Raw genomic sequence first — 24,162 nt, 5'->3', positions numbered from 1 at the left:
TAACATCCATGTTACACCTGCAACACACGGATCCCATGCAGTTCTGCTAAATTGAACTTAGATCAATTTATGTTGGTTTAAGTTCTGTTTAGTTGAACCACAGGGCGTCTGGGTGTTGTGGGACTGATACAGACGCTAAAATGTGGCTGTATTATGGCCAGTGAAACTGATCATGTGTGTTTTGTATGTGAAAATAAAAACAATTTTAAGTGATTAAAGAGGTTGTCATTACAGGCAAGCCCTTTCATCTGAGAGACATCACAGCGATCAGCTGATCGCCCTGGTTCCAGTTCATGAAACCCCTGCAATTTGCCGGGAAATTCCCCTGCAGATGCATTGAGAAGAGCCATTCAGAAGAGTCTGCAGAGCAGGAGCAGCTTCTTTTCATAGTCACTCCAACTCGGATCCTGAGTGGGCGCACCCCTCTATGATGTCCATATGCCCTAGCATGGCATATGGACTGGGGTTGTCCTGAGCCAAAATATGACATTTTAATTAAGCTCAGAACCCCTATGTGCAGTAACTGTGTTCAGTCTCAGCCATATTACCTCTCATGGGATGCTTTTTCTGTCACCAGGTCACCCAGAGGTTTCTACTCTTTATGGTCTCCCTATCAGTCAGAGTGAGAGATCCTGCCCATCCCATCCAAACCCTCTCAATGACTACAGACTGACTGAAACTATCCCTGTAGAGAGTAGATCATGATCTGGTATCGGAGTCCAAATTTCGTTTTAAATAAGCTATGTGTACTTTGTTGGGGAGAAATTCGATTCTTAGTAGATCGTTTTTCCCCCTATTGGTATTTAGTAGAAATCAGTATTGGTGGCCGCCTGGTGCATAACCGTATGAAAAGACTTGGAATTTTTCATAATATTTAGCTGTGTTATTGTGCACCCTGACGCAAATACCTTGAATATATTTGTACGGAAAATATACTTTAATATGATTTTTAACTATTTTTCTTTACTTGTGTTTCATTAGCCCTCACAACACCCTGTATCTTGAGCTACACTGTCCTGCCATAGCACCGCCTGTAATTGTCAGTTCCGAAAATGGACGCCATCTCATCAGCTTTGGAGAGGTTGCAATAGGTATTCAATCACTTGAATGAGGCAGATACCAGACTGTGCATTTCCTTACACTTCATTATAAAATGACCAAAGTAGCTTCATTTAACATTACTATCAACATTTTATTGATAGCTGTTGGCACCCTTCAATGAGTAAATCCCTAACAAGCCTGGCATTTTAAATGTGTATAAATTGCCCTATGCCGGCGTTCTCCCTGTTTTTTTTATATCATGAATTGAAGGGAGGGGGTGATGTATTTATATGAAGTGCTGCGCTTCTACTATAGATTACCATGTTTAATGGATTTTCAAATTAAAAGCAACAAGCATAACTGTGAATGGCTCAATTAGATTTTATGTTAGCGTGTCATCGCTTTATTCCTCTAGATTTCTGCTGTGTTAACAAGGTTGTAATCATTTTGTCCATATTATATTCAATAGTATACACTTCATTTTCAGAATGACTAACCAATATTCGTAATTAGCAATAATTATTAACAATTAGCAGCCTCTATTATAGACCAGGCCTCTTTAAAAAAAAAAAACCTGTATGGCATCATGCACACAGCAGGCAGGCTGTATGGCATCATTCACACAGCAGGGAGGCTGTATGGCATCATTCACACAGCAGGGAGGCTGTATGGCATCATTCACACAGCAGGGAGGCTGTATGGCATCATTCACACAGCAGGGAGGCTGTATGGCAGCACACGTGCTCTGTGTGCCGGCGTACAAATGCCCGTAGTGCTTCTAGAGGAGAACAGCTCCGCATATACAGCATCCAATGGCGTATTCCACAATATTTTTTGGGTTGAATTCAAGCGGATTCAAACAGGAATAAAACCTCTGTATGAAATCAGTCTATGGGTGTCGTACATGGAGCTGTAATACAGTCGTGTGCATGAGGCCCTAGTTTTTGCATGTGGGTGACTTGAAATAAGTTTCTATACGCCGTGATCATATTCGTGTGTTTGTAATTTATTATGTTTTTCTTGCAGGTCAACGTGTAGTAAAGAGAGTAACTTTACAAAACATTTCTCCCGATCCTGTGGAAGTATCCTTTAAGCCTATAAACAATAGTGCATATGTCGAGTTCAATTAGGGGCTGTTCACATCTGCGTTGGAGGCTCCGTTAGGGGCTTCTGTCGCAGATCCAGCAGAGGTTACCGGAAACAATAGTGCGGCATGCTGCGCCATGTTTCCAGTAAAACCACGGACACCCCGACAGAAAGCTGACGAATCCCATTTAAGTCAATGGGTTCCGTTGCCTGCTGTTGGTGTCCGTGGTGCAACAGAACCGTCGCTTCTGGTTATCCTCTGACGGAGCAGAACAACGGAAAGCCCTGACGTAGGTGTGAACATAGCCTAACGCAGTTCTTTCAATTAACACTTCATTGTTCAGCAAAAATAGCAGCTATTACTATTTATAAATAGTAGTTTCATCATTCGTTTTGACCTCTTATACCACACAACAATTTATTAGGCAGGATGTTATGAACTGATGGGTTCCCACAGTGCAGATTTTGCATGCGTTTTTCTAGCCAAAACCAGAATTGGATCCAGGAGAGCAGACCTATAAGGCCTTTCTTTATATATTTCTTCTGTTTAGGTTCCGTTCCTGGTTTTGGCAAAAAAAAACGCATGCAAAATCTGCAGCAAATCTGCACTGTGGGAACCCGACCTTAGAATGTAGTGACACGCTGCAGATTTTGTTGCAGAAATTTCTGCGACTGAAAATCGGTTCAATTTCTGCAACAAAATCTGCCGCGTGTGACTGCACCCTTATAGAGAGAAGAGGGCATCTGTCCCATAGGTCTCTTTCAACTAGGTTTCAAGAATCAAGAAGGGCTCTTTCCTTATTCTAATTAAACATGACACCTTTGGAGTTGGTTGGACTGTAAAGCACTATCTACATTATAGTTTCTTCAATAACCGGAGATTGATAATGGACAGGGCTGGGTGAAGATTGGTTGAGGCCCTGGGCAAAGTAGGTATTTGGAGGCCCCCTCCTATTTAGAAAAAGTGCCATATTACTTTCCAGGTACAACAAATATAGTGTGCACCTTCTAATACCTACATAATAATACCATAGAGTCCCCAAGTTACAGTGTCAAACTAATACTATAGCCAGCACCTAAGCTTAAATTTAAGATGACATGGTGCAGAAGTTTGGAGTAGACTGTCCTGAGGTAGAAACGTGGTGGTGGAGACCCTGGGATATTCGCCTCTTTTGCCCATGGTATGATCAGGCCCTGATAATGAATAGCAATATGTCAGATCGTAAATTTATTATATGGGGTGAAGTGATGTATTTCCACAAGGTCAGATATTTGATAGCCCAAGTGATCATCCAAAGCACTATGGTAGTTCTTTATTGAGGATCTTTTTTCCAATGTATGGATCTGGAGCCAAACTACAGCAACAATGTGATAATACATCTATAGAAAAGCTATGCCCACAGTTGTGGATGAGTCAAAACCTATGTAGTAGTGATGTGACGCACCTCTATTATACTCACTTCCACCACTGATGATCTGCAGCTCAGTCTGCAAAATTTATTTCCATCCTCCGCTGAATACTCTTCATGGACATTGGAAAAAAAAGTATTTTTTTTTTTTAAAGAATAGCGCCTCTCCTGTCAATGGGATGTTTTCTGGTATTACAACTCTGCCTCTTTCACTTGAATGTGTATGAGCTGCAATACCAGACACAGACACAGAGTGGTGCTGTTTCTGGGGATAGAACAGACCTTCTATTCTAATCCTAGAGCACCCCTTGAAATTTGAAGATACGGTGTGATTTGACCTTAAGCATCTATGTTTCACGGGTTTACAATTACTTTAAATGCGTTTTTAAGATTCAGCATTGCAAAGACTAAACTTTAACAGCTCAATTTAAAAAGAGCCTTGATGCTGTGATCCCAAAGCTCTTGATAGATAAGTGTATTGCCTGTAAAAGTAATAGAGGATTGTTGACATCTATTATGTTCCTTGACTCCTTTTTTCCCAGCCTCGTTTCTCTATTTTAAATTCCTGTGGTCCTTTTGTGTTGCTCAATCCTGTTGGTATTGTGGATCCTGGAGCGAAGTGTCTTCTCATCATTGCCTTTACACCTGAGGAAGACAAAACCGTAAGCTTTCAGACACTAATGCTAAGCCAGACTATAACCAAAGACTGCAGTAGGTAAAAGTATAGTGAATGTCCACCCTTGAATGACGTTTTTTCCAAAAATCTCTGTTGATTAATTTCTTATTTTATAGTGGTCAGAGCTTCATTTTTCAGATACAGAGCTCCAAATCACCTGCATAGATTTAAAAGATAACATGCTGGCCACCTGCAGCCACCACTAGAGGGAGCTTACTGCATACTAAAAAAAAAGACGAAGGATTGAGTCCAGCGATGAGTCTGTGTGCTTCTGTTAAAAATATAGGAATCTTCTTCCAAGTTTTTATTCAAGCAGAGGGTAAAACAAGTGCGATAAAATATAGGTCAATTTCCCTATGTGCAACAGAGGGATGGTACAGCAATTAGAGCGGAGCCTACGCGTTTCTGACGCTGACTGCGTCCTTAGTCATGGCTGCTGTTAATGCTCTGTTAACACCTGCTTTGGAGGCATCTTCAGGAGCTTCATTTGCAGATCTGGTCGATAATGCCTGTAAAATGATGGACCCCATGACAGACCTGGGGCGCCGTTGGTGTCAGCCATGTGACTGATCCGGCACTGCAGTTTTTTTCATTATTCCGCTCCTATGACAGAGCTGAACAAAGGAAGCCTAAACACAGGTGTGAACCCAGCCTAAGCCGGCCATACACATAAGTCAGCCAAACCCAGCCTTTTTTTTTTTCCAGTAGGGTCAGACGACGATCTTATGTGTGTGGAGGGCTCTCGACTCTCCCCCAGCAGATGTCAGGGGAAAGAAGGATCGGCATGTTGAAATCCTAGATTGTTTTTCCTCCAGGAGATACAGTAAGCCACTGCCAGATGACTCAGACAGCAGCTTTTTTTTTTTTTTTTTTAAATAAACATGCAAGCTCAGCTGATCCAAATGTGCCTATATTTATAGTGTTGTCGGGCAAAATAGCTGTCGGCCCACAGTCATGTCATGTACATTAAATGCAAAAATAACACAGTATGCAGGAAGCTGTGCAGGTAGCCGGCATCTTATCTGCTAAATCTAAGGTTATGCAGGGGATTTGGAGATCTGACAGCTATAAAGATATAATAAGAAATTAATTAGCACAAACTTGGGGAGCAAATCTGGAGATTTAACTTCCTTGTCTTGCAGAGATTGATATTGAAAAATTGATTTAGCCTACTTTGATAGTACACAAACATTCTTCACTTTTTGACTGAAGGGAAACTAAGATTTAGTCACAGGATGGGTTGTGCTGGCTGCCCCAATGTGACATTGCAAACAAATGGAAAATATAACACAAGGCAACTGTTGCCTGGAATCAGTTTTTCAAAACTCCAGGCGATAATTTTGTCTCTATAGACAATTTTTGACCAATAGAAATAGTGAGATTGCTTGTAGCCACAGGGGGCAATGATTGTAGCCACAGGGGGCAGTGATTGTAGCCACAGGGGGCAGTGATTGTAGCCACAGGGGGCTGTGATTGACTGATTGATGTGACTTTATATTATAATAAAATTATAGTAGAAACAAACAACAAACCAGAGTTCTGTCACTGCAACAAAATTCCATTTGTGTTGAATTCTTCAACTACATTTGGCAAGTTTAGGGCAGAACCTGAGGGTAAGACCACACGGAGCGGCGCTGACCCGGCAGGATGAGTCTCCACTATAATTGTTTTTCTAAATACCTTGTATTACCATTTTGCTTTTAGAAGCAGCACAGACAGTGTAAAGTCCATTCTGACATAGGAGAGAATACAGTGCTTCACAGGGATACACATACTGTCTTCGGGTGTGTAATATTAACCAGTTGAGACCACGTGTGCTGCTGTACAGGGTTCGTGGACACAGCTTTGTTCAGTGCATAAAACCTTAAAGGGACACTCCGGCCAAAACTAAACTTTCCCACGTGTAACATTATGATATTCCATGTGTCAGTCTCTCACCTGTTACTTATCTCTATATATCAGACTAGGATGGTTGCATAGCAGTAGTGTGAATCAAGCTCGGTGACTACTTTCTTTACTTGAGTCAATGGAGATCTATGTGTTCCCATCACAGGCTTCAGCAGTTCCTGTACCACACTAGTATTACACAGGGGGGGGGGGGGACAGAAACTTCTATCATAGGTCACCACTGATACTTACACAGGTTCCTGTCACACAGATATAATGTAGAAGAATATAGTGCAGCCTCCCTGTCTGTATACTTATGGTTTCTCAGCTTATTTAGGAGAATATAGAGGGAATGATAATCAGTCTCGCCCAGCATGCAGAAATTGTATGGTCTTTAGCTGGTCATGTGATGCTGTGCTGAAGCATCATGGGATTGATAGCAAAGCAGAGAGGAAGAGAAAGCTGGGGAAATCTAAGAATCAAGATGGAGGCTTTTTTAAAGCACAGACAAGGCAGCAGTTCAAAAAGTAAGGACAGTATATATAAAAGAAGTGCAGAGTGTGGTATACAGACAGGTGGGGGGTGCAAGAATTGAAAGTTGTGTTCCCACTGGAGGTCTTCTAAGCTGTAATTGTAAGCAGTGCACAGGAACAAGTCTAGGGTTTACTATAGTAAAGTTATGTTGTAGTTTGGTTTGTATCCTTCTAGTTCTTTGAAAATCTGGAGGTGTGCACCCGGCAAGCAACTCTAACGTTGGGAATTAAAGGACGTGGTTTAGCTCCATCTCTCAGCTGTTCGCTGGAAGGAGGAATGCTAAACATGGGATATGTTCTAGCTAAAGATAGCGCCACATCAACATTTAAGGTAAATTATTTACATGGTTGGCAGTTTAATTAATGCAATGTTTGGAGTAATCAACTGCAATTGTTGTGTATAAACATCTGTATCATGTGTGTATGCACTGCAATAATATTTATTATAGAATTACAATGAACTGAACATATCCAGTATTTATGTGAGAAGTTAACTTGAATATAAAAATAAAATACCTTTGCCTTTGTTTTTCCATGAAATTCAGTGCATCTAAAAGAACAAATGAAGAAATCTTGCCAATAGACTTGATTAAATATATCCTACCGTTTTGTGTTTACAGCTCCATGCAGACCTATGCGTGTCTATGGTTACAGACTACAGACAAACCAGTGTATAGTCTGGTCCTGCAGCCATGTATTCCTTCCTTCCATGTGACTCCTGCTTCTTGCTAACCTACAGATAACATACCTAACAAAGCTTTCTTATAATAGTGTACTTGACCCCTGTCTACACAGTAGAATTGTATAGCCCAAAGACTTTATTATTCCAGCCAAAGGCTGTAAGGGCATGCTGGGAATTGTAGTTTCACAACAGCTGGAGTGCTGGAGGTTGCTGACCCCTGGTATAGCCGGTGGATCGGTCCTGTGAAATGCATCCATGAGCTAACTGAATAGGAATAAACATGGGATCTCTAGGTGATGTTGTTAAATGAAAGTGCAAAAAACATATAGAAGCAGATTTATTATTGTCTTTGTGCTTCGGTTCTGGCGTTTCGTGCACTTTTTTTTTCTTGCCACATATATTGTTGGCCAAATTTTTTTAATGCATGCGTCAAACGGAACCTTGATTTGCAATATGCTCGCCACGTTGGATTGCATACTTAGAATATGGCTGTGGATTTGTAGAATCGTGAAATGCACCCAGAATTATCACTTGTCCCATCCTGGTAGAAACTTGATGCCCATACAGTTAGAGCCTATTGCAATTGACTTCTGTTGTGAAAAATAGATATTGCTTTTTTGCTAAGTTTTTCTGTCCCGCTATCCAGACGTATACTATTTTTTCTTTCTCACAATAGCAACATGATCCAACTGCGCACACATCCTGTTGCAACCTTTTCTTGCAGTTTTTTGGAGAAGGCCTCAATTGCATGGTATAAACATGTTGTCATCCTAGCCTTAGAGATGCTGCCGCACAGAGACTGGCAGACTGCATGTCAATACTTGAGCCGTTTTTGGAGCCGTTTTTTATTGTTTCAATAGAAAAACAGCTTAAAAAATGGCCGTAAAAAACGAATCAAACAACGCCTGATGCAAAAAAAACAGCCCTGAAAACAGCTTTGTATTTTACAGCCGTTTTCTGTTAAGCGTGTGAACTGTGAACATCCCCTAAAGGAGGTTTTTGGGGGATTTTATATTGATGGCCTATCCTTAGGATAAACCATCATTATCAGATCGGTGGGGGTCCGACAAACGCTGCGGCCCCTTCAGTCAGCTGATCAGTCGGATCACCATCGATCTGATATTGATGGCCTATCCTAAGGATAGGTCATCAATAGAAAATGCCCAGAGAACTCCGTTAATACAAAGGTATGTGAGCAGAATTTTAAATACATGTATATTAGAACTTGTATGGATCCTTTTCTATAAATAAATAATTGAGAATATAAAAAACAGAATACCCCTTTAACTATTTTCATGTCCAGTGGTGTATATGGGAATACTTCATTTTCTGCCACAAAGCTAGATTCATAGGGCAAAATCTAACATTTTTTGGGTAGTCTGTAAATTCATTTATCTGTGTGAATTATAATGCCGATTAGTTCTTATAATAATGAATTCTGTTACCTAGTTTAACTGCTTATATATCTCTGTTACAGTTACACAACACATCCACGGTGCCTGTGAATTACTCCATTAAACTGAGGAGTCTATCAGTGACCCAGTATGAAGAAATGCAAAAACTTCCAACGTTTATTACTTCACAGAAATCATCAGCCGGTTTTGTCGGTAAATACCATTTCATCTTAATGAGACTTAATTACAATGTTTATTAACACACTTGTTTTTTTCATGGTCTCTTAGGGACCTTTTACACGATTATGGGCCGTAAAAAAAAGCGCTGATCAGTGAGACGATTTGTTGATCGCTGCTCGTTTGCTCCTTTCACAAGGAGCAATGATCGGTATTGTTTGGGGACGAGCACTCGTTACTATGATCGTTTGTTCCATTTCCATCATGTCGGCAGCACATCTCCCTGCTTACACAGGGACATGTGCTGCCGACTAGCAACCATTTTATTGGCCACATAAATGAGTAGACCAGCTGATGAACGAGCGTTTGATCATTGATCGGTTGATCGTTGCTCTGTTTACACAGGGCAATGATCGGGAACGAGAATTTATATGAACGCTCATTTGACCAATCAGTGGCCTGCGTACAAGGTTAACCCTTTCACGTCTCTAATATGCCTATTTACGCCAGGAAAGGGTTTTTAAAAATGTGTTACACAGCAGGGACCCAGCGGCAATGCTTGGGATCAGAAAAATTTCTGATCGCAATCATTTAACCCCTCAGATGCCAGTGTCATATGTGACCTCCGGCATCTGAGGGGTTTTTACTGCCCCTTTCACTTTGGGGCCGGTCACCGGCTCCTGTGCGGTGATTTCGCGGGAGCCGGTGTATTCCTATAGCAGCTGGGAGTTTTCTGAACGCTCCCATGCTTGCTATAGGAACATTGCTATTGAGACCTGCCTGTGGCAGGTCTCAATAGCAATGCTCTAATTTTGCCATAGACTGCAATATTGTGATATTGCAGTCTATGGCAGAAACTATCTAATGATCGCAGGTTCAAGCCCCCTAGGGTGGGCTAAAAATATAGTAATAAAATTTGCAACTTAAAAAAAAAAAATATATATATATATAAAAATTCAAATCACCCCCCTTTCCCTATATCACATATAAAAATAAATAATCAAAAATGAACGTATCAGGTATCCCAGAGTCCGAAAATGCCCAAACTAAAAAATATAAAAAGATTTTTCCAATACGGCGAACGCCGTAGTGGGAAAAGAGGTCAAAATGGCCGAATCGCTGTGTTTTTGCCACTTCAACCCCCCAAAAAAATTAAATAAACAGTGATCAAAATGCCAGACATTCCCCAAAATGGTATTAATAAAAACGACATCTTTCCACGTACAAAAAGACACCTTACACAGAAATATAAAAAAGTTACTGGGCTCACAATATGGCAATCCAAATAATTTTTTTGTTTCTTTCAAACGCTGACATTTTTTTAAAGGTACTAAAACATAACAAAAACTATATAAATTTGCTATAACCGTTATTGTACTGAATAAAGGTAATGGGTCATTTTCACCGTACAGTGAACATTGTAAAAACGAAACCCATAAGAAAATGGTGGAACTGCTGTTTTTTTAAATTTCTGATTTTTTTTCCAGCTTCCAAGTACATCACACATAATATGAAATAGTACCATCGGAAAGAACAACTTGTCACGTAAAAATTAAGCCCCCATATGACTGTGTCAACAAAAACAAAAAAAATTATGTATTTTTGAAGGCAGGGAGGAAAAAACAAAGGCATAAAAACGAAAATTAGTCTGGTCCTGAAAGGGTTAAAGTCAGTACTGGCCAGGACAGGCTTATTTAAGGCCTTAGGGCATATTCAGAGGTGGCGGAATTGCTGTTGAATTCCACTCTGGACAGTCCGCAGTACAAATCTGCAGCAGACGTTTTTTACATTTCTTTCTATACATTTTTAGGAAACTTAGTTCAGACGTTGCGGAAAATAACTGTGCGTAAATCAGGCTGCGGTGCAGAATTTTCCCTCCGCAGCACGCACATTACATTGCGGAGAAGAAGCGGAATTTCACTGCGGATTTCAACCTTTTCAATGCAAAAACTGAAATCTGTGGCAAGTCCGCTGTGACATCTGCCACGTCTGAATTACCTGTCAAATATTGGTGCAGTTTCGTTGCGTAATTGCCCCAAATCTGCTCCAACATTTGCAGCGGAAAAATTCTGCCACGTCTGAACATGGCCTTATAGCGGAGGGTCAGCTGTTCGAGACACCCGGAGTGGAGAGTTGCTAACAAGCAGTGGCTCTCGCTGTGTTAGGCTAACGTCACACTGTGTTTTGGGCCAGATGTATGCAACTGTATGCCTATATTTTCTCCACTAAAAATTACGTATATCGCACGATTTTTATTTTTTTTCGTTTTATAAAATTGTATTGAACAGTGCAGTCGACGTATAAAGGCCACATTTTTCCCGACATATATGCTGACGGCGCACAACAGAGGTGGCGTGAATTTTGATGTATATGTCTTGTGCCTAAAATGTGTGAATTCATATTTTATAGGACAGTGAGGGGGGTAAATTGAGGGAAATTAGGCATATCAGTTATATCATCTTGGGCCTGTTGTAGGTGTCTGGATTGCAGAGAAAAGCTGTCAGGCAACCAAACTTGGTCAGATCTGTCCTGCATTGTAGATGTAATATATATATATATATTTATTTTATTTTTTTAATTTATTAAAAACAAATTTTATATTTATGCAATGTTTTTTGCTACAGTGAGCATGCTATTTTTTCATTAACAGACAGATTATTTAGAGCGGGAAATTGATAGATAGACAGATATTAGATAGATGGAAAGATATTACCTAGATAGGTATTAAATATATAGACAGATCGATAGATCGATCGATCGATAGATAGATAGATATTAGATAGATATTAGATAGATAGATATTAGATAGATAGATAGATAGATATTAGATAGATATTAGATAGATAGATAGATAGATAGATAGATAGATAGATAGATAGATAGATAGATAGATAGATAGATAGATAGATAGATAGATATTAGATAGATAGATAGATAGATAGATAGATAGATAGATAGATAGATAGATAGATAAAATAAGAATATAATAACAAATTCTTATATTCTACCATTTCAGGCCCACAGAAATCGATCGATCGATCGATAGATAGATAGATAGATAGATAGATAGATAGATAGATAAAATAAGAATATAATAACAAATTCTTATATTCTACCATTTCAGGCCCACAAAAATCGATCGATCGATCGATAGATAGATAGATAGATAGATAGATAGATAGATAGATAGATAGATAGATAGATAGATAGATAGATAGATAAAATAAGAATATAATAACAAATTCTTATATTCTACCATTTCAGGCCCACAGAAGTCGATCGATAGATAGATAGATAGATAGATAGATAGATAGATAGATAGATAGATAGATAGATAGATAGATAGATAGATAGATATTAGATAGATAGATATTAGATAGATAGATATTAGATAGATAGATAGATAGATAGATAGATAGATAGATAGATAGATAGATAGATAGATAGATAGATAGATAGATAGATAGAGAGTTAGATAGATATTAGATAGATAGATATTAGATAGATAGATAGATAGATAGATAGATAGATAGATAGATAGATAGATAGATAGATATTAGATAGATAGATAGATAGATAGATAGATAGATAGATAGATAGATAGATAGATAGATAGATAGATAGATAGATAGATAGATAGATAGATAGATAGATAGATAGATAGATAGATAGATAGATAGATAGATAGATAGATAGATAGATAGATAGATAGATAGATAGATAGATAGATAGATAGATAGATAGATAGATAGATAGATATGAGATAGATAGATAGATATGAGATAGATAGATAGATAGATAGATAGATAGATAGATAGATAGATAGATAGATAGATAGATAGATAGATAGATAGATAGATAGATAGACGTGAGATAGATAGATAGATAGATAGATAGATAGATAGATAGATAGATAGATAAAATAAGAATATAATAACAAATTCTTATATTCTACCATTTCAGGCCCACAGAATTACAATGGACATAGTGTATTCAGTGTGATTCCTGTAGAGGGCATCATCCAACCTGAAAAAACACAAGACATCAGTGTGTCTTTCTCACCAGACCATGAGAGCGTGCTTTACTCAGACGTCCTCACGGTGGAGCTCTTCAGCAAGGTAAGAGAAACAACACAAATTACATTCTTTTTTTTTCTATGGAAGTACATCATAAATAGATCTAGGTCATTTTCATTTTTATTAAAAGGACATAGACATAACAAATGCACATAAAAATATGCATATAATACACGATCAACTATTACAGCTAGATACACTTCATCAAGCGTGTCCCAGTTTTCATCCTTAGTCTTAATTTATTATCTGTACCAACATGAAATGACACGTAAATACATAAAGTCTCAGACACTGACCCAATTGCCGATTAAGCATACTGTGGACTTATTACACATTCCTAATGAGTTTTAGGTCAGGATCTAGTCTATATCGTATCTGTTTGTTCTCTCAGAGGACCCTCAGACGTAGATAAATGCAAAGAGAATAGTGATCAGATGACTATTTATATGATTGGATGATATTATATATGTACATTCAAAGAAAATGGATTAGTATGGAAGAAATAGATGGGAAAATCTGTCACGGGAAAGTATAGAGAAAGGGACATTGCTCTGTTCTTTATGGTTACTGTCATTGCTCTGTCATTAACCTGTGGAGAGCGCCCCCTATGCAGCCGCCACCCTTCGCCAGGCCACATATCGGAACTAGAAGGCCAAATGTGGCTCTTGAGCCGCCATTGGGGTATCAAAGCTATAGAAATATTTCCTCTACTAGAACCTGTAATATAACAAATTCCTGGCCAAATCTATACCAGGGCCCCCTAACTGTTGCCTACCATTTATAGTACTGCTGTATTCTTATGGGACAGAGGGGTTTCTGGGTCTCCCTTTCACCAGGGCCCAGGTGCAACTGCAACCTCTACACCCCCTTGTAGTTATAGTTACAAGAGTATATACTTTAAAATAGTTGACGGTACCTGCTTATTACAGCCTTTTGCTTTGTCTCCACAGCATATAGCGCACAGCATCCACTTAAAGGGAGCATCAAAGAATCACATTATGTATGTAGAGGGTGGCGATCCTATAGATGTTTACACTGAATCACTCAGCATAGTCCCAGTAAATGAAGAAGGTAAGTTTTAGTAGAGCTACAAAATTCATATTGAAAGATCTTAAAAGAACAAAAAGTAACAATATGTTGTATTAATGTTGATTCAAAATGTATTTTCTGTATATGTTGATGCATTGCATTCATGAGGTAGGCGCTATTTAGGGTATGTGCACACACACTAATTACGTCCGTAATTGACGGACGTATTTCGGCCACAAGTAGTGGACCGAACACAGTGCAGGGAGCCGGGCTCCTAGCATCATACTTATGTACGACGCTAGGAGTCCCTGCCTCTCCGTGGAACTACTGTCCCGTACTGAAAACATGATTACAGTACGGGACAGTTGTCCTGCAGAGAGGCAGGGACTCCTAGCGTCGTACATAACTATGATGCTAGGAGCCCGGCTCCCTGCACTGTGTTCGGTCCGGTACTTGCGGCCGAAATACGTCCGTCAATTACGGATGTAATTAGTGTGTGTGCACATACCCTTATGTCTAAAGTCACCCCCAGATGGTGTGTGGTAGTTGGCCGGACATCCGCGGTTATCTTGGGGGACATCAGCCAGATTAACCATAATCACCAAATGTTTAGGGATACTTTATGACATTACAGACCCTGGTGCCTGAGTGGGGCATGAATTTACCATTGAAAAGGGTTTACAATATCTCCTCCTGCATGGGGTTTTAATAATAGGTTTTGTCCTATATTATAAAATACTGGATGCGTATTCTCTAAAAGGCATTAGCAAATTGTAGGCGCAGATGATAGGATTTGCCTGTTAACTGCTGTGGTTAAAGGTTGTTTTTCCCCCATCATAATGTTTTATAATTTATTAATGGTGTAGGTTATAAAACATAGATTTGTGGGGTCTACACACTGCTGTAAGCACAGGGTAGGTTCCATAATGTCCAATCATTTTAGTGGATCACAATCTGCTCTCCCCGGCAAAGAGAGTCGTAGCTAGTCTATCCTCCTCCCGGGGCAAAATATTCATTTCACTGCTTATTCCTTGTATTTTAATACCCTGGTCAAGGCAGAGTGGCTTGTTCGTGCCCCCTTTGGCACCAGCACCCAGGGCACATTCCTCTAGTCTTCCTCGCTATGCTCCTTGCATAAAGCAGTATAATAGGAGAAATCCTTTAAAAGGTAACTAAAAGTTTAACAAACTTGTGACATGTCAGAAGTTTTGATTGGTGGGGGTCCAAGCACTGAGACCCCCACCAATCACCAAAACAAAGTGGCAGAAGTGCTCGTGTGAGCGATCAGCCGCTTAGTTTCTGTTCAGCTTTTTCCAGAAATCCGATGTAGCGGAGTACGGGCTCATAGACTTTCTATTGAGTCCGTACTCTGAGCACTTCTGCCACTTTGTTTTAGTGATTGGTGGGGGTCTCAGTGCGCGACCCCTATAGCTACGCCTCTGTCATAGATCCAGATTTCATAGCCAAAAATCCAATCATTTAGTTTATAAAATTTTAGCCTTTTGAGAATTTTCTAGATCATAAAAATATATATAAAAATAATCCCTCTCTTCATGATATTTTAATGAAACACTTTTCGCCACTGCCTTTTATCACATGGTATTAAAATCCATGCCAGTCACTGCATAATTCATGTATTTTATATGTTCTGCTCTATATATTTCCATTCCCCAGCTGTCTTGAGACTGGTGGCATAAGTCTAATAACCCCATTGACGTCAATAGCAATCTCTGCCAGACATCATCTCTCAAGTGGCTGTGCGTGAAGCATATAGAAAATGCAGTGTTTTCCGAACCTGACATCATGCTTGTTTTCTTTGCAAACAAAAAATGTTGGAAATACGTTGTTACGCAGCTACATGGCACTTAGTTTGTAGACTGAGGTTTAATGCCCTGCTGCACCTGTCTAGTACTAGATCGCTTTACAATTCATCAGTTATAGGTGCAACAATGACTTTTTTAACCATGTTTCTTAAGATTCAGATGAACCTGTGAGTTCACTTCTTGTGACCCTTCAATGTGCCCAGACAGAGCATGAAATGAGACCAGCTGTCAGAGAGTTGTACATCGGCTGCATACGTACATTATTATCTTCCACCAAAAAGGTAAACAGGCGCGTTGTTCGGGGAGTGACGGACTCAAGGAACACGTATCCAATGTAACCAAGCAGCACAAGATATTAGAATGAGACCCCTGGGATTTATTAATCCGGTGTACAATCCTGGTTAGGTCAGTCACATCTACCCGCTCGCTGAAGGCAGACGGATAACTAAGGTTTTATTATAGATGGTTTGTTTCCAATACCCACATTTTATGTTCACTTATTTCACTTTACTATGATTGCAAGCATGACTATGGTACACAATGATAATCTGCTCGAACTTAATTTATATAACTGCATATCAAATCAATTCCATAATTATTTATAATTCTATTTTACAAAATTACATTATTGATAGTTGGTAATACATTTGTTCTGCCTGGGACTGTCCACCACCACTGACAAGTTCTCTGAGGTGTCATTGGCAGAGCATGAGCATCAAACACCATCCTATGTTCATTGCACAGAGAATTACCAACATCTCCTTGTACTTTCATAAGAGGACACTACTACTATACATGGTGTGTAATAGATAGTGGGGCCTGGCACAAATATTACATTGGGGCCCCGAAGTTTCAGGTTACTCATCTAATAGAGCTAGAGACAGTAAGCTACACTAAGAGGTACAGTATATATTTGTCCAAGGTTGAAAAGTGCGCTTGGACAATGTCCTGTTCTTTTTGTGGTCAACCATGACCCCGTATTCTCTCCCAATCAAGGTCCACGTTCAGTAACGTTGGTTCTACATTGAAAACCACAGTCAAACAATATAATTCTGGTGCATCCTGATATGGTGCACGGTTATTGTGTTGTGAGCTGACCCTGTAAATCAGGGATCAGCAACCTTCAGCACTCCAGCTGTTTTGAAACTACAACACCCAACATGTACAGACAGACAAGGGCTTTATTATTCCAGCCAAAGGATGCCAGGGCATGCTGGGAATTGTAGTTTCGCAACAGCTAGAGTGCTCAAGGTTGCTGACCCCTGCTCTAAATGAACTAAACCTCACATACCCAAATTTTTGGGAAAAAACGTACACAAAAAGCGGCTTATTAAATTAACGTTTTTAGCAATTTTACCCAATCTATTCCTTATTTTTTATACCTGAAGAAAGCGACATATTTTTCCACTTCATTGTTGAGTCTTGTGCATAAAGCTTCCAAAAGGGCAGAGATCTATGAAGTGCGCCAGTCAGATATTAATGAGTATTGGTGCACAAGTATTACTGCAGTTACCTTTTCACACCATCTTTCCCTCTGTTTTCAGAATGTAGAATTTGCCTGGGATAATGTGCAGCTCTTACAACAGAAGGGATTCACCATAGAACCAGTGAAAGCCGTGGTTGATGCCGGACAACGGAAAACTGTATCTATTACTTGGATACCCCCGGCTGGATATGATGTATGTCAATTCTGGATGTTAGATCGATTATAAATAAATAGGATTTGTCAAATGACAGCGAGGATCTTGGTCACAGCCATAATTAACTCTAGGCCCTGTGCACAAAACCGACCCAGACAGGGTAATGTGGGGTGGGGTGGGGTGGTGTTTTTCAATATAAAATACAACACCATTCAGATGTTACAATGAAGAGTTAGGAATTCCCATTTACAATGAGGGGTTATCCCTGTTTGGTGCAGGTCTTTCCCATTCATCTTATTCCTCACTTATGTTCCTTTTCTTAACCTTAAGTCTTTTGAGCATTGGTGACCAGAACAAAACATCATCTTTTTACCCCAATATCCACTATATGACCATCACACCTATATGAGCTTGTTGTTTATCAAATTCCAAAACCATGAGCATTAACTTGGAGTGGGGCCACCTTTAACAGGCTTTAATCTTCTGGGAAGACTTCCCACAAGATTTTGGAGTGCCTGTGGGCATGTGAGAGGTCAGGCACTGATGTTGGGTTAGAAGGTTTGGCTCACAATCGCCAACCCAATTCCCCTCCAAAAGGTGTTTAATGGAGTTGCGGTCGGGGCACTGTGCAGCCACTCGAGTTCCTCCACACCAAACTCGTCACACCGTGTTTTTATGGACCTCACTTTGTGCACTGGGGCACAGTCATGTTGGCCTTCCCCAAACTATTACCACAAAGTTCGAATTGTGCAAAACCCCTTTGAATTCTTGTAGCATTAACATTACGCTTCACCGAAAATAAGAGGCTTAGCCCAAACCGTGAAACATAGCCCCAGACTATTATCCCTCCTCCACCAAATTTTACGGTCGGCACTATGCATTCTGGTAGGTGGTGTTCTCCTGACATCAACCATGCCCAGATTCCTCCATCAGACTGCCAGATAGTGAGAAATTATTCATCACTCCACAGAACAAGTTTCCAGAGTCCAGTGGCGGCGTGCTTTACAAAATCCGACGCTTGGCTTTGCACATGTTGTTCTTAGGTTTGTGTGCATCTCAGTATTCCTCCTGACCTGGGAAATCCTGTGATGTCACCAATGACGTTAAGATTTCCATGGTAACTGCCTAAAGCTTAAAAAGCCGTACCCATCACAGACCTTTTATAGCACATCCATAGGATGCCTATTTGCCATCCCATTGATCAACTGCAGTCGGGGGAAATAAATCTTTTACATGGTGTCTATTGAAATTAGTGAGCTGTTCATGTAATGCATGGATGTTCTGGGTCATCCGGAGTAAAAAGGCACTCTTTGTAAGAGCTCCCTGTGATGAGTCCCCCTCATTTAATTCACAATACCTTTAAAGGGTATTTGACAATGGGTCTTCTAAATCAGACAACCCTTTTAACATAAAGCGAGGACATCTGGGTGTCCGTTTACATTCAGTATGGTCGGAAAGGGGTGTACTTTGCACCATAATACAAATTATACAGGGAAGACTTCAGCAGAAGGCCCCTTACACTGCTGTCCACTATTCAAGCCTTATACATCAATATTCCAGATGTTTTTTCCTAACACAATGCCCACACCGCAAGACTCCCTATGACCCGAGGCTTGGGGCCTCCGGGCAATATCCTGGATTGAAAACAACAACACTGAAGGCAACTGTTTAACATTTGGAATTATTTATGGAAGGGAATGCATTATATATTACACACCTTTTATTAGTGACCAACAAAATTATCCATTATAATAAACAATGAGGACCCACGTTTTATCTTATGGTATATCTGTTCATACAAAGTGCTTGCAGGGATCTTAACATTGATTTTATATCATTCATATTTTAAAATGCATATTATAAAGTGGTGTAACAAATCACCATACGATCAGAAAATCTTAATAATTTAACAGTTTGTGGCATCAAATCATATTACTAGAGACTCATGGTGCGGGTTATATAATACCCAGCAGGGGCCGTATTATTTCATATATTACTGGGGAATGAATAGGAGCAGTATTGTACTGAGTGGACGTGCATTAAACCATTTACAAAACGAAGACCAGCCCTGGATGTTTTAGGTTTCCTATTGCAATTATTCATGATAGAGTCCTGCAAACTGTACGTCCTATGCAGTGCAATATTATATATGGAGGGTGTTGACATTTTGCGTTCCTGACGAATTTCTTCCTTTAAAAAAATGGCTTATATTTCAGATAAATTATTAGGGTATGTTCACACACTGCAGATGTTTGCTAATCCGCACAATATCCACATGGTAAATCTGCATGACAATTTATCTGCAGAATCAGATGCGGATTTCACCATTCAATTGAAAAGTGTGTTGATTTTCAGCAAAGTATATATATGAGATTTTGAGAAATCGCATTGAATGACAGGTATTTTAGCGTGTCTGGCGTTTTAAATTGGATAAAAAAACAAATGTAAAAACACCAGCGTTTTTAAATGTAACATGCAGGTTTTTTTATGACTTTTTTTATTTAGTGTGAGTTTGTACATGTATGGTGTTTTATCTGGCTTTTTTTTAAAGTCCTATAGTGAAGCCTAAGGGAAAAACGCCAGAAAAAACACCATAGGCAGAGCATGCTGCACTTTGGAAAAAACGCCACTGAACCCAAAAATACCATCACTTATATTCACTCAATATTTTATTATCGACTTTAAATAACATCTAAATGCAGACAGTTGTGTGTGAATCCAGACTAAGGCCACGTTCACACACCAGGAGGTTGTACGGCGCCACTTGGCGTATCTGGAGCCATTGGTACTCAATGTGCCAATGTATGGTGCTTAGTGTGGCTTCATATTATGTTGTTATTCTCTCCTAAAAGCAATGGAAAATAACTCTGTACATAAATTTCGCAGAAAAAATTAAATCGGAGCCACATAGATGTACAGTAGGGTCCCATAGAAATTTGGGTGCCCTATTACAGCTCTGTACAACTCGGAGGTTGTATACAGAGCCGTAATATGACCATGTGCGTGAGGCCTTACTGTATTAGTGCATTACATGCTTAACTTTTTTTTTTCTATTTTGTATCGTTTTACAGCCCAGTAACCCTGCAACAACAACAACAGCAAAGCTGACATTGAAAGGTGATATCATTGAAACGTGCCGGGTTATCTTCACAACACAAGTCGTGTCATTGTGAAACTAGGAAACACTAGCGCGAAGTCATTCTGATCTGTGGCACTTGAACTGCTGTTTATTAATAAATGAAAAACTCATATGCAACACAACGCCTGGAAAAATGAAGCACCATTTGTTTTAGCCATAGGATTACACTAATTCCTGCTCCACCCAATACCTCTTATAAAACAGTGGTTTCCGTAAGGAGAGGCAAAGGGACAACAGACACCTGAATGAAGAGATTATCACGCTTTTATTATATATATTATTTTGCTTGTTTAAGATCCTTCTGTGTTCATTTACATGCATGTCTATGGATGGTGAACTCGGAGGTTTGCGTATGTTCCGCCATATAGTTCTTGTCTCCTGGGATGTTGGTTTAGGGACCAATCTAGGATATATATTGTAAATTTCCTAATTTCTTGCGTTTATTACTGTAAACATAGCATCAAAATGTCCAGAGCTCTTTACAGCTGGCTTGGTATTCTGGTGATAACCATTTATGTTTGATTATACCAAAAATCTAGGTGAGTGAACTTATTCCTAAGCCACATTGTGATCATTTGATTTTCACTGCTCCCTGTAGGAAACTCGTGATGTAAAAGTTTGGCTATAGTAAGTTAAAGGGTTTGTCTCATCAAGAAAACTACATTTTTAAATAAATCTAGACCGTCAAGCCGATTGATCGCCGTGGATTTGGCTTTTCCACAATCAGTTGTTATTGCCAGAAAAAAGTCGGGTCCACCAGAGCGGGAGCTGTTGGTACTTAGCGGCTCTCTGCTCTGGTCCATAGAGGACCCCCCTCTATGGTGTTCATATGGCTAATAAGGCTTATGGAAAGAGTCGTCTTAGTGAGATAACCACTTTAACAGAGTTCTCTAGACTTCTTTTATAAACTAAGGATAGACTTAGTGACTAACTACCAAGTATAAGAGGAAGCACTTCAAGCAGCTGTCAACATTATCTAATCATGGGGTGCAAATGTGGACCCCTCTTTGGTAAAAAGTAAATACCCTAAAAGTGAATTTGAGAAGGGGCTGCTCAAAAGTGGAAAACCCTTTTAATAAAGTCTAAATGTAATAACCAGGCAAGATGGGGCTTATGTGTACAGTTATCGTCTCAGATTACATAGCTTGTACTAAAATGTATAGTGTATGGCCATGTATTGTAACCAGTAACCACTGACACCAGATACTCATTGATCGTCCTTGAATTCTCAGATAATCTGCTGTTAAGATGAAATTGAAGGCAAAAGACAGCATATCTGGTCTTAAAAATATCAATTACCTACTTGTCCCCTAGACCAGAATATTTATAGTAAATGTGTATTTGTGAATTCCCATAACTCTAAAGGTGGCCTCCATTGTGCTCCGTACACAGTAATGCCTCCCTATGAGCCGTCACACAGTAGTAATATCCCCCGATGTGTCCCCATACAGTAGTAATGTCACCATTTGTTGCCTCACAAAGTAGTTAGGTCCTTGCGACTTACATTAAAAACATATATTTAAAGTGACTCTCCAGGTTCCCCCTTACTAAGGCTCATTTATGTCAGTCCATGTGTGGTGTTTACCTGACGTTCATCTTGTTTTCACTTGTGGTTCAGTAGTTGGTACTTTATAATCATTCCTAGTGGGCTTGTGATAGACCTGTGTTTATACATAGCAGCCAATCAGAAGAGGCAGAGCTGTAGTGGGGAGGGACATAGCAGCAGCCTGAACCAAGGATGAGACAGGAGGTGTGTTTCAGACTACCTCAGACACCCTGTAGGTGCTGTAAGCTAAGCTGTAGTCACAGATCACAGCTCTGCCCTAATGGATCTGAGCTAAAAAAGAGCCGAACTGAGAAAAATAAATAGCAGGTAAACATCACCTATAAGTACTGAAAACATATAATTTTTTTAGCTCACAAATGGACAGTTGCTTTATATGATAATTAAACTTTAAAGAAATAATTGTATTTTGTGTTTGTTCTTTTGTTTTATTTTTGTTTTTCTTTGGAACTCGCTTATGAAAGCAGTGCAAAGCGAGCAGATTGCCAAGGTAGTAATGAAGGATAGCTTTGGAAATCTGAGTGTATAGCTGTAAAACTTGTACTTGAACTTGCACTGTTGATGCTTCTGTGTTCCGTTTATCAGTCGTTACTTAAGCAAGGTTATTATCTGTATTAAGCCGTGTATAAACCAGCAAAGATCACTCAATGCTGCCTGGCACTGGGTAAAGTAAGAACATTCTGTAATTTGCTGGAAAGGTCAGCAACTAAACAAACCTGGAAGTTTTCCTGTACAGCCGTTAAGGTGCAAGGCCACTGATAAAGACAATTGCTGGTGTGTGTACAAATTATCAGACCTTATTTATTGTACATACATTACACATTTAAGCTGTTTCATAGAATCTTACAAGGCACAGGTATGTTTGCACTGAGTTTTCACCCCAAAAGTAAACCATAGTAGATTGTATTGTAGATCAAGTTATATCACAGTCAAGACTAGTTGCATACTGATTCCAAATTTATTATACAATTCTTAGAGTCTTAAAGAGGATCTGTCACCAGTTTATTAATTCCCTATCTCCTAACTAATCTGAGGGTATGTGCACACGAGAACTGGCTTTTACGTCTGAAAAGACAGACTGTTTTCAGGAGAAAACAGCTGCGTCGTTTCAGACGTAAAAGCTCCTCCTCGCATTTTGCGAGGCGTCTTTGACGCTCGTAATCTTGAGCTGTTCTTCATTGACTTCAATGAAAAACGGCTCAAATTACGTTTCAAAGAAGTGTCCTGCACTTCTTTGACGAGGCAGTAATTTTACGTGTCGTCGTTTGACAGCTGTCAAACGACAACGCGTAAATGACAGGTCGTCGGCACAGTACGTCGGCAAACCCATTCAAATGAATGGGCAGATGTTTGCCAACGTATTGTAGCCGTATTTTCAAGCGTAAATCGAGGCATACTACGCCTCGTTTATGCCTGAAAATAGGTCGTGTGAACCCAGCCTGATAGGCGCTGTGTTGCTGATAACTACAGTGTAATTTGTTTTAAAAAATGTTTATTATTTGCAAAGTTATGAGAATTTTTCTAAATATGCTAATGTGGCTCTAATAGCCAAATAGGAGGTGACTCTTTCTTTTCACTCTGGACGGTGTAATGTTTTCTGTATGACGCTGTCCAATCAGCATACAGCTTCTCCCCCTTCCCTGCCTAGCAACACAGCGTGATCATATAGTATACAGCTTCCATTCCCGGACTCATTCCCATTCAACTGGCGATATTTCCTTTTGTGCCACAGCTAGAACTGCGATGTGTCTGGTGTCATATGAAAGATTAGAATCTCCTCCTTTATATGCGTTGTTAAAGGCGTATGCCTTTCTTGGTGGTCCACAGCCCGAGATATGGCTGTTTGAAGTGATCCCCTTCCCTCCAGCCTCAGTCTGTCACACTGTGTGAAGAAGCTTCATTCTGATAGGACGGCGTCAGAGGCTGTGAGAAGGCTCCACCTCAGGAGAATCGCTTCTGTTACCTCCCACTTGTCTAATAAAGGCTCATTTACATATTTGGAAAAA

The 24,162-nt window shown here is 39.7% G+C and overlaps 1 protein-coding gene across 2 annotated transcripts in view; it reads left to right on the top strand.

The window, feature by feature from the left end:
- Positions 1–23,156, top strand: part of CFAP74 (cilia and flagella associated protein 74) — a 109,110-nt gene extending 85,954 nt beyond the window's left edge. Inside the window, exons 30-39 of one of the 2 annotated variants that reach the window (XM_075839640.1) lie at positions 982–1,091; positions 2,068–2,123; positions 4,079–4,198; positions 6,808–6,963; positions 8,792–8,921; positions 12,849–13,003; positions 13,912–14,032; positions 15,967–16,094; positions 17,358–17,492; positions 20,525–23,156. In XM_075839640.1, coding sequence (XP_075695755.1) covers positions 982–1,091; positions 2,068–2,123; positions 4,079–4,198; positions 6,808–6,963; positions 8,792–8,921; positions 12,849–13,003; positions 13,912–14,032; positions 15,967–16,094; positions 17,358–17,492; positions 20,525–20,626 — 1,213 coding nt within the window. In that variant the 3' untranslated portion in view covers positions 20,627–23,156. Of the gene's footprint in view, positions 1–981; positions 1,092–2,067; positions 2,124–4,078; positions 4,199–6,807; positions 6,964–8,791; positions 8,922–12,848; positions 13,004–13,911; positions 14,033–15,966; positions 16,095–17,357; positions 17,493–20,524 lie in introns of those variants that run through there. The other variant, XM_075839641.1, reaches the window with a different exon arrangement.
- Positions 23,157–24,162: the final 1,006 nt, after the last annotated feature.

Source organism: Rhinoderma darwinii, chromosome 10, assembly GCF_050947455.1.
Source record: "Rhinoderma darwinii isolate aRhiDar2 chromosome 10, aRhiDar2.hap1, whole genome shotgun sequence".
In the NCBI taxonomy this organism is placed as follows: Eukaryota; Metazoa; Chordata; class Amphibia; order Anura; family Rhinodermatidae; genus Rhinoderma; species Rhinoderma darwinii.
The sequence above is the reverse complement of the archived record's forward strand: the minus strand, read 5'-3'. Positions and strand labels throughout refer to the sequence as shown.